Source organism: Dermochelys coriacea, chromosome 16 (assembly GCF_009764565.3).
Source record: "Dermochelys coriacea isolate rDerCor1 chromosome 16, rDerCor1.pri.v4, whole genome shotgun sequence".
NCBI lineage: Eukaryota > Metazoa > Chordata > Testudines > Dermochelyidae > Dermochelys > Dermochelys coriacea.
The window spans coordinates 88,845-104,929 of NC_050083.1; the positions used below are offsets into that span (position 1 = coordinate 88,845).

General features: G+C 48.6%; 1 protein-coding gene across 5 annotated transcripts in view; it reads right to left on the bottom strand.

The window, feature by feature from the left end:
• Nucleotides 1–16,085, bottom strand: part of LOC119844263 (zinc finger protein 436-like) — an 86,582-nt gene that overhangs the window by 12,000 nt on the left and 58,497 nt on the right. For 2 of the 5 annotated variants that reach the window (XM_043499123.1, XM_043499122.1), the window contains exons 8-10: nucleotides 15,358–15,471; nucleotides 2,053–2,151; nucleotides 1,262–1,681 (exon numbers count right to left, since the gene is read on the bottom strand). In XM_043499123.1, coding sequence (XP_043355058.1) covers nucleotides 1,262–1,681; nucleotides 2,053–2,151; nucleotides 15,358–15,471 — 633 coding nt within the window. Of the gene's footprint in view, nucleotides 1–1,261; nucleotides 1,682–2,052; nucleotides 2,161–14,500; nucleotides 15,038–15,357; nucleotides 15,472–16,085 lie in introns of all 5 variants that reach the window. The other 3 variants (XM_043499125.1, XM_043499124.1, XM_038374871.2) reach the window with 2 other exon arrangements.

The window sequence follows — 16,085 nt, forward strand, 5'->3', positions numbered from 1 at the left end:
GATAATACTGACCTACATAACTGAACAACACTGTGATTATGTCCAGTTATGTAGATTAGTTGTACAGATTGGGATGTGCTGTTGTTCACCATTTCGAACTGGAGAGTTCAAACCACTCCTGTTTCCTTGGTAGCATATCCCATAACTAGGAGGATTCTCTCCAGCTGACTGAATTGCATTTGAACCTTCCCATTTCTTCATGGAGCAGAAGGGAAAAACAAAAAAATAAGGGAAGAAATTACCATTGAAGCAAATGGGAATTTGTCTCAAAGTCCCCAATAAATCTGCCAGAGAAAACTAATATCCTGTTGTGTGACCAAACAGCCTTTAGGAAAGAGAAAAATCTACCAGAGATATAAGATATTTTCCGTTTCAGATAGATTGAGATTCTAGAGCAGGTTTCATCTGATGACTCAGAATTAGGACCACAGATTTTCCCATTGTATTGTCCTCTGATCCACTCAAACCTGCTTCACTCACTGCTGCCTCATTATTATTGAGTTGCATTATTTGCAAAAGTGTTAGCATCATGATAATGGTTTGTCTAGACTAGGAAATGTGGAGTACATTAGGACAGGTCAAGGGGAAATATACTGGCTAATGCAGACTAATATACTTGGGCCATGTCAGTATAGAAAACATAGTGATTTTACATCTGGATAGCTCACTGAAGCTAGCTCACTACAAAAACATGCTAATGGAGACAAGGCCCAGGTAGATTTTACCACAGTGAAGCTAACTGACGTCATTTCTGTTTCCCCCACCTGGGGCTGACGTGCATTTCTAGTAACAGGGACTCATACGCCTCTGACTCAGAGCAAAGCAGTTGATAGAAAGAATCTTTGGGGATTCACCCCAAAGAAGGGCAAGCTACAAAAAGCAAAACTGGACCACTCACCTGGGGGAGCTGAGATCACAATGAAGTAAATTGCTCTAACAGCCTCAAGGGCCACGTGTGCGAATTAGCAAAAATATTAAAGAACAAAACCTATTTTCTGTCACCCCTAGCAAAGGTTTTTATGATGTTCATCTCCCTTTGGCCTTCTCTGATGCTAAATAAGGTGCGACCTCTCATGGAAGCTTTTCCCCCACTCAGAGTGTCTCTGGGGAGTCTAGGCTGTCTGGATCATCTAATGTCTCCTAAGGTCTGAGTGGTAAATGAAAGTTTTCCCACACTCACATTTATAGGGTCTCTGCCCTTTGTGGATTCTCTAATGATTAATAAAGGCTTCTCTATCAGACATGTTTTCTCTATACTCACAGAATTCACTGGGGTTCGCGCCTGTGTGGATTCTCCGATGTCTAATGAGGTTTGGGCGTCGAGTGAAGGCTTTCCCACATTCACAGCATTCATAGGGTCTCTCTCCTGTGTGGATTCTCTCATGTAAAATAAGATTTAAGCGCCGATGGAAGGTTTTCCCACATTCAGAGCATATGTTTTCTCTCTCTCCCTTGAAGATTCTCTGCTGGGCAGTGGTTTCCTTGAGGTCCATGTGATTTTCCTCACAACTAATGGATTTACCCACTTTCTCCCCTGGGTGGTTTCCCTGCTGCCTCTCTTCACAACACCTGGACATGTTCCCTTTAGTTCCTTGTGATAATCCTCTGGGCAGTCCCATGTGCTCAGCATCTTCCTGCTGTGGATTCTGCTCCATGTTCCCACTCACAATCCCATCACCTGCTAGGACAGAGAGGAACCTCAGAAGCAGGGACGGAAAGGGGGAGCAAAAGCCAAAAGAAGTGCTGGAGAAATGGGGGGAAAGATCAGAAAATGAATTCCCCCAAACTCTTCCCCAGAAGGGGTGGGGGCAGGGGATCAACTCTTGTCTGAGATCCAAATCAAATGATCAGGTTGAAAGGTAGGTTAGAAATTGAGCTATTGGCAGATGTCAGCCAGGATGGGTAGGAAGCCATGAACAATAGCTGCTCTGAGGATATGACACCTGCTAGGGGACAATCCAGAACTCAAAGAGCTCTCAAGGTCTTGGTAGGGAATCCCAGCCGTGTCCTCCAGGCAAAGACAGTATTTGAGTTGATCTAATGATTCCTTACCTGGGCAGGTTCCTCTCAGGATCTCTCTTTTCTCTGAGCCCTGGAAATCTGAGACCCACAGCTCTTCCCCTCCTTCCAGCATCACCTCAGGTTTGGAGACTGGAAACCCTGTTGAGATGAAAGTAAACTAGTGATCAGGTGATTCATGGCCTTTTAAAAGCCCCTGCTCGTTTTAAAGCACTGAAAATCTTGAGCCAGCTCTCCAGGTGTTCAAAGATATCAGACTCTCTGCTTACAAGAGGATTTACTACCCACCACTCTGCTGGCGCACACACAGCCAGACACTCCTCATCAAAGGGGCTCCTAAAACCCAGAGAAGTAACTCCAGATCACAGAAAGCCAAAGGGAAGTCACCTTGGAACTGCTTCTTACCGACACAGACCCCCAAAAAGAATGAGATGGTTATAGGGGAACTGGGACTGGTGAGCATGGGGTTGCGGGGCTCAGCATAATAATGAATAGGGAGGAGTGGGGAGATCACTGAGTGCAGCGGGGCTCAGGATAGTAAAGAACAGGAAGGAGTGAGAAGATCACCGAGTGCAGCAGGGCTCAGCATAGTGAGGAATGGGAAGGAGTGAGGAGATCACTTAGTGCAGCATGTGTGGGAAGGGGAAGGATAGCTCAGTGGTTTGAGCATCGGCCTGCTAAACCCAGAGTTGTGAGTTTAATCCTTGAGGTGGGCCATTTAGGGATCTGGGGCAAAAATTGGGGATTGGTTCCCCTTTGAGCAGGGCGGTGGACTAGATGACCTCCTGAGGTCCCTTCCCACTCTGATAGTCTATGATTCTGTGTTAGGGATCAGGAAAGCACATTTTGAGAAGTTAGGGAATATAGCGAGTCAGGTGTAATGGAAAGGAAATCCCCCAGTGCATGGGGAAGGTTATAGAATGATAGAATCTCAGAAATGTGGGGTTGGAAGGGACTCCAAGAGGTCATTTAATCCAGCCCATGCACTGAGGCAGGAACAAAGAAACCTAGACCATCCCTGGGAGGTATTTGTCTAAGCAGTTCTTGAAAGCTTCGAATGGTGGGGATTCCAGAACCTCCCTTGGAATCCTATTCAAGAGCTTTACTACCTTTGTAGTCCCCCTTCCCTCCCCAATATGTAACCTAAATCACCCTTACTGCACATTAAGATATAGTATGGTCTTTCAACCAGTTTTGTACCCACTTCATAATAATTTTATCTAGACCAGATTTCTCTAGTTTCCCTATGAGAATGGCATGTGGGACTGTGTCAAAGGACATACTAAAATTAAGATCTAGCAAATCTGCTGCTTCACTGTAATACCCTAGGCCAGTAACACTGTCAAAGAAGGAAAAAAAATTTTGACATGACATGATTTGCTCTTGAGAAATCCATGCTAACTATTGCCCATAATGCTATTATCCTCCAGGTGCTTACAAACTGATTGCTTCATAATATGTTCCAATATTTTTACAGCTCCCAGAATTAGGCTGACTGATCTGTAATTCCTCTGGTCCACTTTGTTCCCCTTCTAAAAGACAGTCCTGTATTTGTCCTTAACCAGTCCTCCAAGAGTTCTCAAAAATAACTGCTAATTTTGCTGAGATTGCCTCAGTTAGTTCCTGAAGTTCTTAGGATGAGGTTGGGGAATTAGATATTATAACTCAGTAGCAACAGACTAATTCCTCTGGAAAAGAGAATATGAAAAGTAAGATTAACACCATGTGATCTCAGGAGCAACTGCCTCAACTATCCAAAGAGCCTGCAGGGAAGAGAGACTGTGGCTGCTGCAGGTAGTGAGTGGGGAGCGAGACCCTCAATTCCCACAGAAGTTTCATTACCAAGCTAGTACATCACCAGATAAAGAGTCACCTTATGTCTGGCAGGAATGTAAGGAATCAGGAACAGTGGCTATGGTGACAATTTGAAGGGAAGACAGGGGAGGTTTGTGTCATGATGGTAGAGACTGAACATTGGAGAGAGAATGAGAAACGTAATATTTGAAAATTTGTAAAATAAAGCAAAAGTGGATTCTAATTAGAATGGAGAGCAGGCTCTACATGAATGGGGACTGGGCAGGGATTCTCTCAACAGGCTGGGATCCCCTGCAGCTCTAGATCCCCAAAACCACCCCTCCCTTCCCCCTATTAATCCCACCCTTCCCACTTACCAAGTGTACCTTAGGCCACTCAAATGTTAAGCTGATACATTGCTCTGGTGTGTGGGGGGGTGAAAACTCCATACCCCTGAGTAACATAATTAAGCCGACCTAACCCCCAATGTAGACCGTGCTACGGAAACGGAAGAATTCTTCTATCAACCTAGTTAGCTGGATTAACTACAGCAATGGGAGAATCCCTCCCCCTCGTAATCATTAATGTCAACACTGAAGTGCTAATGCAGTGCAGCTGCAGCGCTGCGGGTGTGCTGCTGTAGCATTTGAAGAGTAGACAAGCCCTTAGGCCTATTTCTCCAACCCCCCCCATGTTGGAGTTGCTCTGTAATAATGATGAGTACTGGCAGGTGTACTGGGATATTTACTGTATGAATATTTTCTAGGACTGTCGATTAATCACAGTTAACTCACGCAATTAATTCAAAAAAATTAATCGTGATTAATCACACTTTTAAATAATAGAATACCAATTGAAATTTATTAAATATTTTTGGATGTTTTTCTACATTTTCAAATATATTGATTTCAATAACAACATAGAATACAAAGTGTACAGTGCTCACTTTATATTATTTTTTATTACAAATATTTGCCCTGCAAAACGATAAACAAAACAAATAGTATTTTTTAGTTCACCTCATACAAGTACTGTAGTGCAATCTCTTTATTATGAAAGTGCAACTTACAAATGTAGGATTTTTTTCATCACATAACTCATTCAAAAACAAATCAACATAAAACTTTAGAGCCTACAAATTCACTCAGTCCTACTTCTTGTTCAGCCAATCGCTAAGACAAATAAGTTTGTTTACATTTATAGGAGATAATACTGCCCACTTCTTAATTACAATGTCACCTGAAGGTGAGAACAGGCGTTCACATGGCACTGTTCTAGCTGGCATCGCAAGATATTTACATGCCAGATATGCTAAAGATTCATATTCATCTTCATGCTTCGGCCATCGTTCCAGATGACATACTTCCATGATGACGACGCTCATTAAAAAATGTATGCATTAATTAAATTTGTGACTGAACTCCTTGGGGAAGAATTGTATGTCTCCTGCTCTGTTTTACCCGCGTTCTGCCATATATTTCATGTTATAGTAGTCTTGGATGATGACCCAGCACATGTTGTTCGTTTTAAGAACAATTCCACTGCAAATTTGACAAAAGATACAATTGTGAAATTACTAAAGATAGCTACAGCACTTGACACAAGATTTAAGAATCTGAAGTGCCTTCCCAAATCTGAGAGGGACGAGGTGTGGAGCATGCTTTCAGAAGTCTTAAAAGAGCAAGACTGATGCAGAAACTACAGAATCCAAACCACCAAAAAGGGAAATTCAACCTTCTTCTGGTGGCATCTTTCTCGGATGATGAAAACGAACATGCGTCGGCCCGCGCAGCTTTGGATCGTTATCAAGCAGAACCCATCATCAAGCAGAATGCCCTAAGGGTTAGTCCTGGGGCCGGTTTTGTTCAATATCTTCATTAAGGATGGGGGGATGGTGTGGATGGCATCCTCAGCAAGTTTGTAGATGACACTAAACTGGGAGGAGTGGTACATACGCTGGAGCGTACGGACAGAATAGAGAGGGACCTAGACAAATTAGAGGATTGGACCAAAAGAAATCTGATGAGGTTCAACAAGGACAAGTGCAGAGTCCTGCACTTAGAACGGAAGAATCCCATGTACTGCTACACATTAGGGACCAAATGGCTAGGCAGCAGTTCTGCAGAAAAGGACCTAGGGGTTACAGTGGACAAGAAGCTGGATATGAGTCAACAATGTGCCTTTGTTGCCAAGAAGGCTAACAGCATTTTGGGCTGTATAAGTAGGGGCATTGCCAGCAGATTGAGGGACATGATTGTTCCCCTCTATTTGACATTGGTGAGGCCTCATCTGGAGTACTGTGTCCAGTTTTGGACCCCACACTACAAGAAGGATATGGAAAAATAGGAAAGCGTCCAGTGGAGGGCAACAAAAATGATTAGGGAACTGGAACACATGACTTCTGAGAAGAGGCTGAGGGAACTGGGATTGTTTAGTCTGCAGAAGAGAAGAATGAGGGGGGATTTGATAGCTGCTTTCAACTACCTGAAAGGGAGTTCCAAAGAGAATGGATCTAGACTGTTCTCCGTGGTAGCAGATAACAGAACAAGGAGTAATGGTCTCAAGTTGCAGTGGGGGAGGTTTAGGTTGGATATTAGGAAAAAAAATTTCACTAGGAGCGTGATGAAGCACTGAAATGCGTTACCTAAAGAAGTGGTGGAAGAAGAACCTTCTTCCTTAGAGGTTTTTAAGGTCAGGCTTGACAAAGCCCTGGTTGGGATGATTTAGTTGGGGACTCGTCCTGCTTAGATGACCTCCTGAGGTCCCTCCCAACCCTGATATTCTACGATTCTATGATCAGCATGGACACACGTCCTCTGGAATGATGGTTGAAACATCAAGGGACATATGAATCTTTAGCACATCTGGCATGTAAATATCTTGCGACGCTGGCTACAAGAATGCCATGCAAATGCCTGTTCTCACTTTCAGGTAACATTGTAAACACGAAACAGGCAGCATTATCTTCTGTAAAAGTAAACAAAGTTGTTTGTCTGAACAGTTGGCTGAACAAGAAGTAGGACTGATTGGACTTATAGGCTCTAAACTTTTACATTGTTTTATTTTCGAATGCAGGTTTTTTTGGAATGTAATTTTACATTCATAAGTTCAACTTTCATGATAAAGAGACTGCACTACAGTACTTGTATTATGTGAATTGAAAAATATATTTCTTTTGTGTTTTACAATGCAAATATTTGTAATGAAAAATAAATATAAAGTGAGCATTGTACACTTTGTATTCTGTGTTGTCATTGAAATCAATATATTTGAAAATGTAGAAAAACATCCAAAAATATTTAAATAAATGGTATTCTATTATTCTTTAAGAGAGCAATAATTGTGCAATTGATCGTGATTTTTTTTAAATCGCTTGACTGCCCTAATATTTTGGTTTACTTTAAAAGGGGGGGTGTAAGGAAAAGAAGCAGAAAGGGAAGAAGAATTGCTAAACATGAGCCACAACATGGTAAACCCTGAAGGATTATGAAGAGATTATGTCAGAATGATTAGGTTTGAATATTCTATGTCCTAGCTCCAACCTGGCATAGACAAATAGGACCAGAAGATCAAACTGACTGGAGCAGCTAAAGGGGAGAGGCATGGCTGTTCAGGTGATTGTTTGGGAAAGAGACCATCAACACGATTCCACAGGGGTGCCTAAAGAACTTAGACTTGCCTTGCTGACCATCGGGGGATAGAAAATATTTAGGTAAGACACAGGTGTGAAGACTTTGTTATTTTAAATTCCTTTTACTCTTTTTTTTTGCTCTGCTACAAAGTAAAACAGCCTTCTTCAAGCTCAAGTGGTGTTTAATGTCACTGCACACCACTCATCCTAGACTCCCAAAGGTGTCTTCACACAGCCTGACATGCGGGGTAAGCAGAGCAGATATGCTGGGTATGGAAGCCAATGGCCCAGTCTAGGAGAGGGAGAAAAACCGGTTACTTACTTTCTCATAACTGTTGTTCTTTGAGATGTATTGTTCACGTCCATTCCACATTAGGTGTGTGCACGCCACGTGCCCGAGCATTGGAAAATTTTCCCTTAGCAGCTCCCGTCAGGCTGGCGGGGCCCCCGAGTGGTGCCACTGCACCGTGTATATATACCCCTGCCGGCCTGACCCCCTTCAGTTCCTTCTTGCCTGCGACTCCGACAGAGGGGTATGAGGGTGGATGGTGGAATGGACGTGAACAACACATCTTGAAGAACAGTTACGAGAAGTAAGTAACCGTTTTTTCTTCTTCGAGTGCTAGTTCACATCCATTACACATTACGTGAATCACAAGCTTACCTCTGGAGGAGGGTAGGAGTCACAGAACAACTGCTCAGAGGACTGCTCTGCCAACCATCGTGTCCTCTCTGGTCTGCTGGTTAACGCATAGTGGGTCATGAAGGTGTGCACCGAGGACCAGGTGGCTGCTCTGCAGATCTCCTGGATCGGGACCTGTGCCAGGAACGCCGTGGAAGTTGCTTGTGCCCTGGTCGAGTGGGCTGTGACCGCCGGGGCTGGAACACCTGTGAGCTCATAGCACGCCCGGATGCAGCTCGTAATTCAAGACGAAATCCACTGCACTGACACTAGGAGGCCTTTCATCCTCTTGGCTACAGCCACAAACAGCTGCGCAGATTTGCGAAAGGGCTTAGTGCGCTCCAAATAGAACGATAGCGCTCGACGCACATCCAGGGTGTGCAAGCTGCAGTGACTTAGGTCCGTATGGTCCAGGGTGTGCAAGCTGCAGTGACTTAGGTCCGTATGGGGTTTTGGAAAGAACACCAGCAGACAAATGTCCTGGCCCAAATGGAATTCGGAGACCACCTTAGGGAGGAACTTCGGGCGCGGCCGGAGCTACACCTTGTCCTTGTGAAATACTGCATACGGTGGCTCAGAGCTGAGGGCCCTCAGTTCGGACACCCTTCTGGCCGAGGTAATGGCAACCAGAAATGCCACCTTCCAGGAAAGGTGAAGGAGAGAACAGGAAGCAAGGGGCTCGAAAGAGGCTCCCATATAGCCGTTGCTGCTTGAGGTGCAGAAGATACTCCAGGATGGCCTGCACTGGGGCCTGGCACAGTCGCACCTGTCGGGGTTCACAGCAACACGAGAACCTTTTCCACTTGGCCATATAGGCCGCCTTGGTAAAGGACTTCCTACTGCCAAGCAGAATTTGCTGCACTGGAAGGGAGCACTGGCTCTCCAGGGCATTTAGCCACAGAGCCTCCATGCCATCAGGTGCAGTGACTGTAGATCGGGGTGGAGAAGCCGCCCGCCATCCTGTGTAATGAGGTCACGGTGTAGGGGCAGGACTATGGGGCCGCCACTGACACCTCTAGGAGCGATGTGTACCAGTGCTGGCAGGCCCAGACTGGGGTGATGAGGATCACTGCCACCCTGTCCCCTGCGCATCTTGAGTAGGACCTTGTGCACCAAGGGGAGCAGGGGGAAGGCATACATCGAGCCCCCGCTCCACGGGATCGCAAACATGTCCGCGAGAGAGCCCAGGCTGCAGCCCTGGAATGAGTAGAAACGCGGGCACTGGGAGTTGGCCCTGGTGGCAAACAGGTCTACCCGGGGAAACCTCCACCTGCGGAAGAGTGAGAGCACGATGTCTGCCCTGAGCGTCCACCCGTGCATGCGGTACCACCTGCTGAGGGAGTCCACCAGCTCGTTTCATACCCCCGGGAGATAGGACGCCTCAAGGTGAATTGCATGGGCTATGCAAAGGTCCCAGAGGAGGAGAGCCTCCTGACAGAGTGGCGAGGAATGAGCCCCGTCCTGTTTGTTTCTATAAAACATGGCAGTAGTGTTGTCTTTCAGAACTGTCATGCTGTGACCACTCAGAGTGGCGTGAAAGATCTGGGCAGGTGAGACAAACCGCCCTGAGCTGCTTCACATTGATATGGAGCGACCGCTCTGCTCCGGACCACAACCCCTGCATCATGAGGTCCCCCAGATGAGCACCCCATCTGTGGCCTGATGCGTCCGTCACCAGCATCAGGTCCGGTTCTGGGGGAGCAAAGGGGATGCCTTCACAAACCACAGGCTGGGACTGTCACCACAGCAGGGAGTCCAGCATATCCTTGGGGGCTATCACTACCAAGTCCAGGGGGTCCCTGCCTGGATGGTACACTTGAGCGAGCCACGCCAGCAGAGTCCTGAGCCTCAGTCTGGAATGCCTGACCACGTGCGTGCATGCTGCCATGTGGCCCAGCAGCTGCAGGTAGCACCTGGCCGTTGTCGTTGGAAACTGGCGCAGGGAGGCCACCGATTGCTGGATAGCTCGGAATCAGGATACTGGAAGGCTTGCCCTGACCTGCACCACATCCAGGACCGCCCCTATGAATTCCACTCTCCACATGGGTATGAGCGTGGACTTGGGGACGTTGACCAGGAGTCCCAGCTCGTGGAACAATCTCAGGGCCACCTCCACATGGCCCTGCACTTTTGCCTCAGATCGGCCTGCTAGGGGCCAGTCGTCGAGGTACAGGTACATCCGGATTCTCTGCCTCTGTAAGAAGGCTGCCACCACTGCCATGCACTTCGTGAACACCCTTGCGGCTGCGGCTAAACTGAATGGGAGAACCGCAAACTGGTAATGTTCTCGGCCCATGGTGAAGTGTAGGAACCGCCAATGTGTTGGGTGGATGGCGATATGAAAATATGTGTCCTTCATGTCGAGGGCGGCGTACCAGTCCCCCAGATCCAGGGAAGGGATGATGGTGCCCAAAGAGACCATGCGGAACCGGGCTTGACCAGGAATTTGTTGTACCTGCGCAGGTCTAGGATGGGGAGAAGACTCTCTTTGGCCTTGGGGATGAGGAAGTACTGGAGTAGAACCCCTTCCCCCTTAGGCTATGCGGCACCGCCTCTACCGCCCCTGCCTCTAGCAACGAGGAGACTTCCTTCTCTAGGAGATGCTCGTGAGAGGGGTCCCTGAAGAGCGATGGGGAAGGGGTCTGGGAGGGGGGGAAGGAGGCGAAATGCAGCGAATACCCGTTCCGCACTGTGCGTAAGACCCAAGAGTCTGACGTAATGATGGACCATGCACAAGAGAAAGGGGACAGGCAGTTCGGGAAACAAAGGGACGGATCTGGTGACTGGTCTGGTATGCTGTCCTCGAGTGCACCTTCAAAAGCCTGGCTTAGTGCCCGGCTGGGATTTGTGCTGGCCTTGGTTCTGGCCCGGCGCATTATTGTTATTGCGCCGTTGTCTGTTATCCCTGCCTCGCATATGGTAAGGCTCATGCCTATGGTGAGGCTGGTACTGGCGTTGAGGGGGAGGCTGCGGCTTAAACGGCTTCCTCTGGGTAGCCAGGGTGTGCATGCCCAGAGACTTGAGCGTAGCTCATAAGTCTTTGAGCCTATGCAGCCTCGTGTCTGTCTGGTCCGAGAAGAACCCAGACCCTTCCTATGGGAAGTCCTGGAGTGTATTCTGGACCTTGGGGGGCAGGCCTGACTCCTGAAGCCACACCGAGCGCCTCATGACCACCCCTAATTGCTCTAGCCGCTGCTTCTTCCGAATCCAGGGAGGCCTGGAGAGAGGTCTTGGCTACTGCCTTGCCCTCGTCCACCAGGGCCATGAACTCCTGTTGGGAACCTTGCGGGAGGTTGTCCTTAAACTTCTCCACTGCCACCCAGGAGTTGAAATTGTGCCTGTTGAGCATGGCTTGCTGGTTCGTAATCCTTGACTGAAGGCCCCCAGATAAGTACACCTTTCTGCCAAAAAAGGTCCAGGCGTTTCGCCTCCTTGGCCTTAGGGGCTGGGGCCTGCTGTCCATGGCGCTCCCTGTCGTTTACCACTGAAACCACTAGGGAGCATGGACTCGGGTGGCAGATCAGGAACTCATAGCCCTTAGATGGGGCAAAGTATTTACGCTCCACTCCTTTAGCTGTTGGAGCGCTGGAGACTGGGGTCTGCCATATAGTCTTATAGTTGGATTGAATGGTCTTAATGAGTGGGAGTGCTATTCTGGTTGGACCTTCGGGACTCAAAATGTCCACCATAGGGTCCTCCTGCTCAACCCCCTCCTCGGCCTGCAACCCCAAGTTTTGGGCGACCCTGCGCAGCAATTCCTGGTGGGCTCTATAGTCTATTGGCGGAGGGCCGGACACCTCTGTACCTGCCACCACCTCATCAGGGGAAGACAAAGAGGTTAGCTGCTGCTCGACCCCCTCTGGTTGGTCCTCCTGCTCCCCATCTTCCGTGGGAGGGGCCTCCGGCTCAGGTTGGGGCAGAAGTCCATGGGATGGCATCTGGCTCGGTGCTGGTCTCTCTGGTCTATGCTGGGGAGATGCTGGAGGCCTGGATACCACTGCCTCCAGCACTGTCTGGCATCGGTGCTGGGACCGGGACCACTGCACCGAGTAACTTGCCCTGGACGGGGTCCCTTGGCGCTCCTCATAGGCCCAGGAGGTCCAGAAGGGCCAATGGCCTGGCAGCCCCAACTGGGGTTGCCAGCTCCCCTGAGGGTCCCTGCTGTCCGGGGCCCAGTACAGGTAGCTTATACTCTGGGACCGACAGTCTACAGTGCTTAGCTGGTGCCGGGTCTCTCGATGGCTCCGGGGCACTACACACCAAGGAAGCCTGAGCCGGCGTTGGGCGCTCCGGGCCCTGCAGCTGCAATGCGGCCCATCAACAGCTGCTTTAGGTGAAAGTTTCTTTCTTTCCTTGTCCTTGGCTTAAACGCCTTGCCAATCCTACACTGTTCAGTTTGATGTCTGTCCCCCAGGCAATGTAGACACGAGTTGTGGGGGTCACTAACTGGCATAGGTTTGCAGAATGTGGCAAACAAAACGAGTCGTGGGGGTCACTAACTGGCATAGGATTGCGGCACGAGGGCAAGAAAAATGATTAGAGGGCTGGGGCACATGACTTATGAGGAGAGGCTGAGGTAACTGGGCTTATTTAATCTGCAGAAAAGGCGTGAGGAGGGATTTGGTAGCAGCCTTCAGCCACCTGAAGGGGGTTCCAAAGAGGATGGAGCTAGGCTGTTCTCAGTGGCAGCAGATGACAGAACAAGAAGCAACGGTCTCAAGTTGCAGTGGGGAAGGTCTAGGTTGGATATTCAGAAACACTATTTCACTAGGAGAATGGTGAAGCACTGGAATGGGTTACCTAGAGAGGTGGTGGAATCTCCCTCCTTAGAGGTTTTTAAGGCCCAGCTTGACAAAGCCTTGGCTGGGATGATTTAGTTGGTGTTGGTCCTGCTTTGAGCAGAGGATTAGACTAGATGACCTCCTGAGGTCTCTTCCAACCCTAATATTCTATGATTCTATGTTATGCTTTGACTTGTAATCACTTACAATTTATCTTTGTAGTTAATAAATCTGTTTATTCTACCTGAAGGAGTGCATTTGGTTTGAAGCATGTCAGAGACTACCCTTGGGATAACAAGCCTGGTACATATCAATTTCTTTGTTAAATTGATGAACTCATATAAGCATGCAGCATCCAGCAGACATAACTCAACACTGCAAGATGGATGTTCCTAGGGTTGTGTCTGGGACCGGAGATATTGGCTAATGCTATTCGGTTGCACAATCCAAGGAGCAGTTTACATGCCAGAGGCTGTGCGTGAACAGCCCAGGAGTGGCGGTTGAGTGGGGGTTCTCACAGCAGACCAGGGTAAGGCTGGCTCCCAGAGTCAAGAATGTGAGTAACCTAGCAGATCACTGGTCCACATAACACCAGAGGGCAAGCTGCGAAAAGCAAAACTGGACCACTCACCTGGGGCAGCTGAGACCACAATGAATATTAAAGAACAAAACCTATTTATTGTCAGCCCTAGAGAAGTTTTTTATGGTGTTCATCTCCCTTTGGCCTTCTCGGATGCTAAATATAGCGTGACCTCTCATGGAAGCTTTTCCCACACTCAGAGCATCTATAGGGAGTCCATGCTGTTTGGATCATCTAATGCAGAGGTGGGCAAACTATGACCCGCAGGACTGTCCTTGACAGGCCCTTGAGCTCCTGGCTGGGGAGGCTGCTCCTCTGCTGCCCCCTTCCCCCGCAGCCTCAGCTCGCTCTGCGGAGAGCACAGTTGTCTCCATCCGGGCAGCGGGGCTATGAGCTCCTGCTGCTCTGAGTGGCATGGTAAGGGGGTGGGGTTGGATAAAGGTTAGGGAGTCCTGGGGGGCAGTCAGGGGACAGGGATTGGGGGCAGTTGGATGGGGCGGAGGTTTGCAGGGGGAGCGGTCAGGGGATGGGGAACAGGGGGGATTGGATAGGGTGGGGGAGTCCTGGGAGGGCCTATCAGGGGGTGGAGGTGTAGGCCAAGGGAGGGGAAGTCAGGGGACAGGGAGCAGGGGGGTTGGATAGCAGGTGGGATCCTGGGAGGTGCAAATTAGAGCAGGAGGTCCTGTGAGCAGGCAGTCAAGGAGCAGGGGGGTTTGGATGGGTCGGGAGTTCTGATGGGGGCAGTCAGGGGATGGGAAGTGGGAGGGGGCGAATAGAGGATGGGAACCAGGCTGTTTAGGGGCACAGCCTTCCCTACCTGGCCCTCCATACACTTTCGCACCCTGATGTGGCCCTCGGGTCAAAAAGTGTGCCCACCCCGATCTAATGTCTCCTAAGGTCTGAGCGGTCAATGAAAGTTTTCCCACACTCACATTTATAGGGTCTCTGCAATTTGCAGATTCTCTAATGATTAACAAGGGCTTCTCTATCAGAAACGTTTTTTCTATACTCACAGCATTCACTGGGGCTTACGCCTGTGTGGATTCTCTGATGTCTGAAAAGGTCTGAGTGCCGAGTGAAGGTTTTCCCGCACTCACAACACTCATAAGGTCTTGCATAGGTGTGGGTTCTCTGATGGCTGATAAGGGTTGAGCGTCGCGTGAAGGTTTTCCGGCATTCACAGCATTCATAAGGTCTCTCTCCTGTGTGGATTCTCTCATGTATAATAAGGTGTGAGCGCCGAGGGAAGGTTTTTCCACATTCAGAGCATATGTTTTTTCTCTCTCCCTTGAGGAGTCTCTGCTGGGCAGCAGTTCCCTTGAGGTCGTTTTCCTCACAACTGATCGATTTGCCCACTTTCTCCCCTGGCTGGTTTCCCTGCTGCCGCTCCTCTTGACTCCAGGACACGTTTCCTTTAGTTCTTTGTGATAATTCCCTGTGCACTTCCACGTGCTCAGCAACTTCCTGCTTTGGATTCTCTTCCTTGTTCTCACTCGCTATCCCATCATCTCCTGGGACAGAGAAAGAAACCTCAGAGGCAGGAATGGAAACTGGAATAGGAAACCAAAGAAAGTGCTGGAGAGATGGGGGGAATATCAGGAAATGAATTCCCCCAAACTCTTCCCCAGAGGGGAAAGAGGAGGGAATCAACTCTGTCTCCACATCCCATCCCAACGCTCAGGATGAAGGCAGGTTAGGAAGTGAGCTGTTGCCATGTATCAGTCAGGAGGGGTATGAAGGCATGAGCAATATCTGCCTTGACTATATGACACCTGCTGGGAGACAATACTGAACTCAGAGAGCTCAAAAGGTCTTGGTTGCTGTTTCCTTCAGGCACAGACAGTATTTCTTTGGTCTAATGATTCCTCACCTGTGCAAGTTCCTCTTAGGATCTCTCTTTCCTCTGAGCCCTGGAGATCTGAGACCCACAGTTCTTCCCCTGCTTCCAGCTGGGACATCAACTTAGGTTTGGAAACTGGAAACCCTGCTCAGATGACAGAAAACAAGTAACATGAGGTGAATTCAAGGGACATTTGTCACAAGGAACATGGCTTTTCTTAATCCCTGCTCATTTTAAAACACTGAAATTCTGGCGCTAACTGTCCAGTGATCAAAGGTGACAGAAGCTCTGCTTCTAACGGGATTAACTCTCCACCGCTCTGATGCCGTGCACACAGTCAGACACTCGTCATCAGAGGGGCTCCTAAAATGTAGAGAAAGTAATTCCATATCACTGAAAGCCAAGGGGAAGTCACCTTGGAACTGCTTCTTACTGACAGAGAGACCCCAAGGGAATGAGACTGTCATAGGGGAACTGGGACTTGTGAGCATGAGCTTGCAGGGCTCAGCATAGTAAGGAATGGGAAAGAGTGCGGAGATCACTGAATGCAGCGGGCCTCAGCACAGTAAGGAATGGGAAAGAGTGAGAAGATCACTGAGTGCAGCATGTCAGGAGTGTTAGGGATAAAGAAAACACATTTTGAGAAGTTAGGGAATATAGCGAGTCAAGTGTAATGCAAAGGAACATGAAAATCCCCTAGTGCATGGGGAAGGCTATAGAATGATAGAATCACAGAAATGTAGAGCTGGAAGGGACTC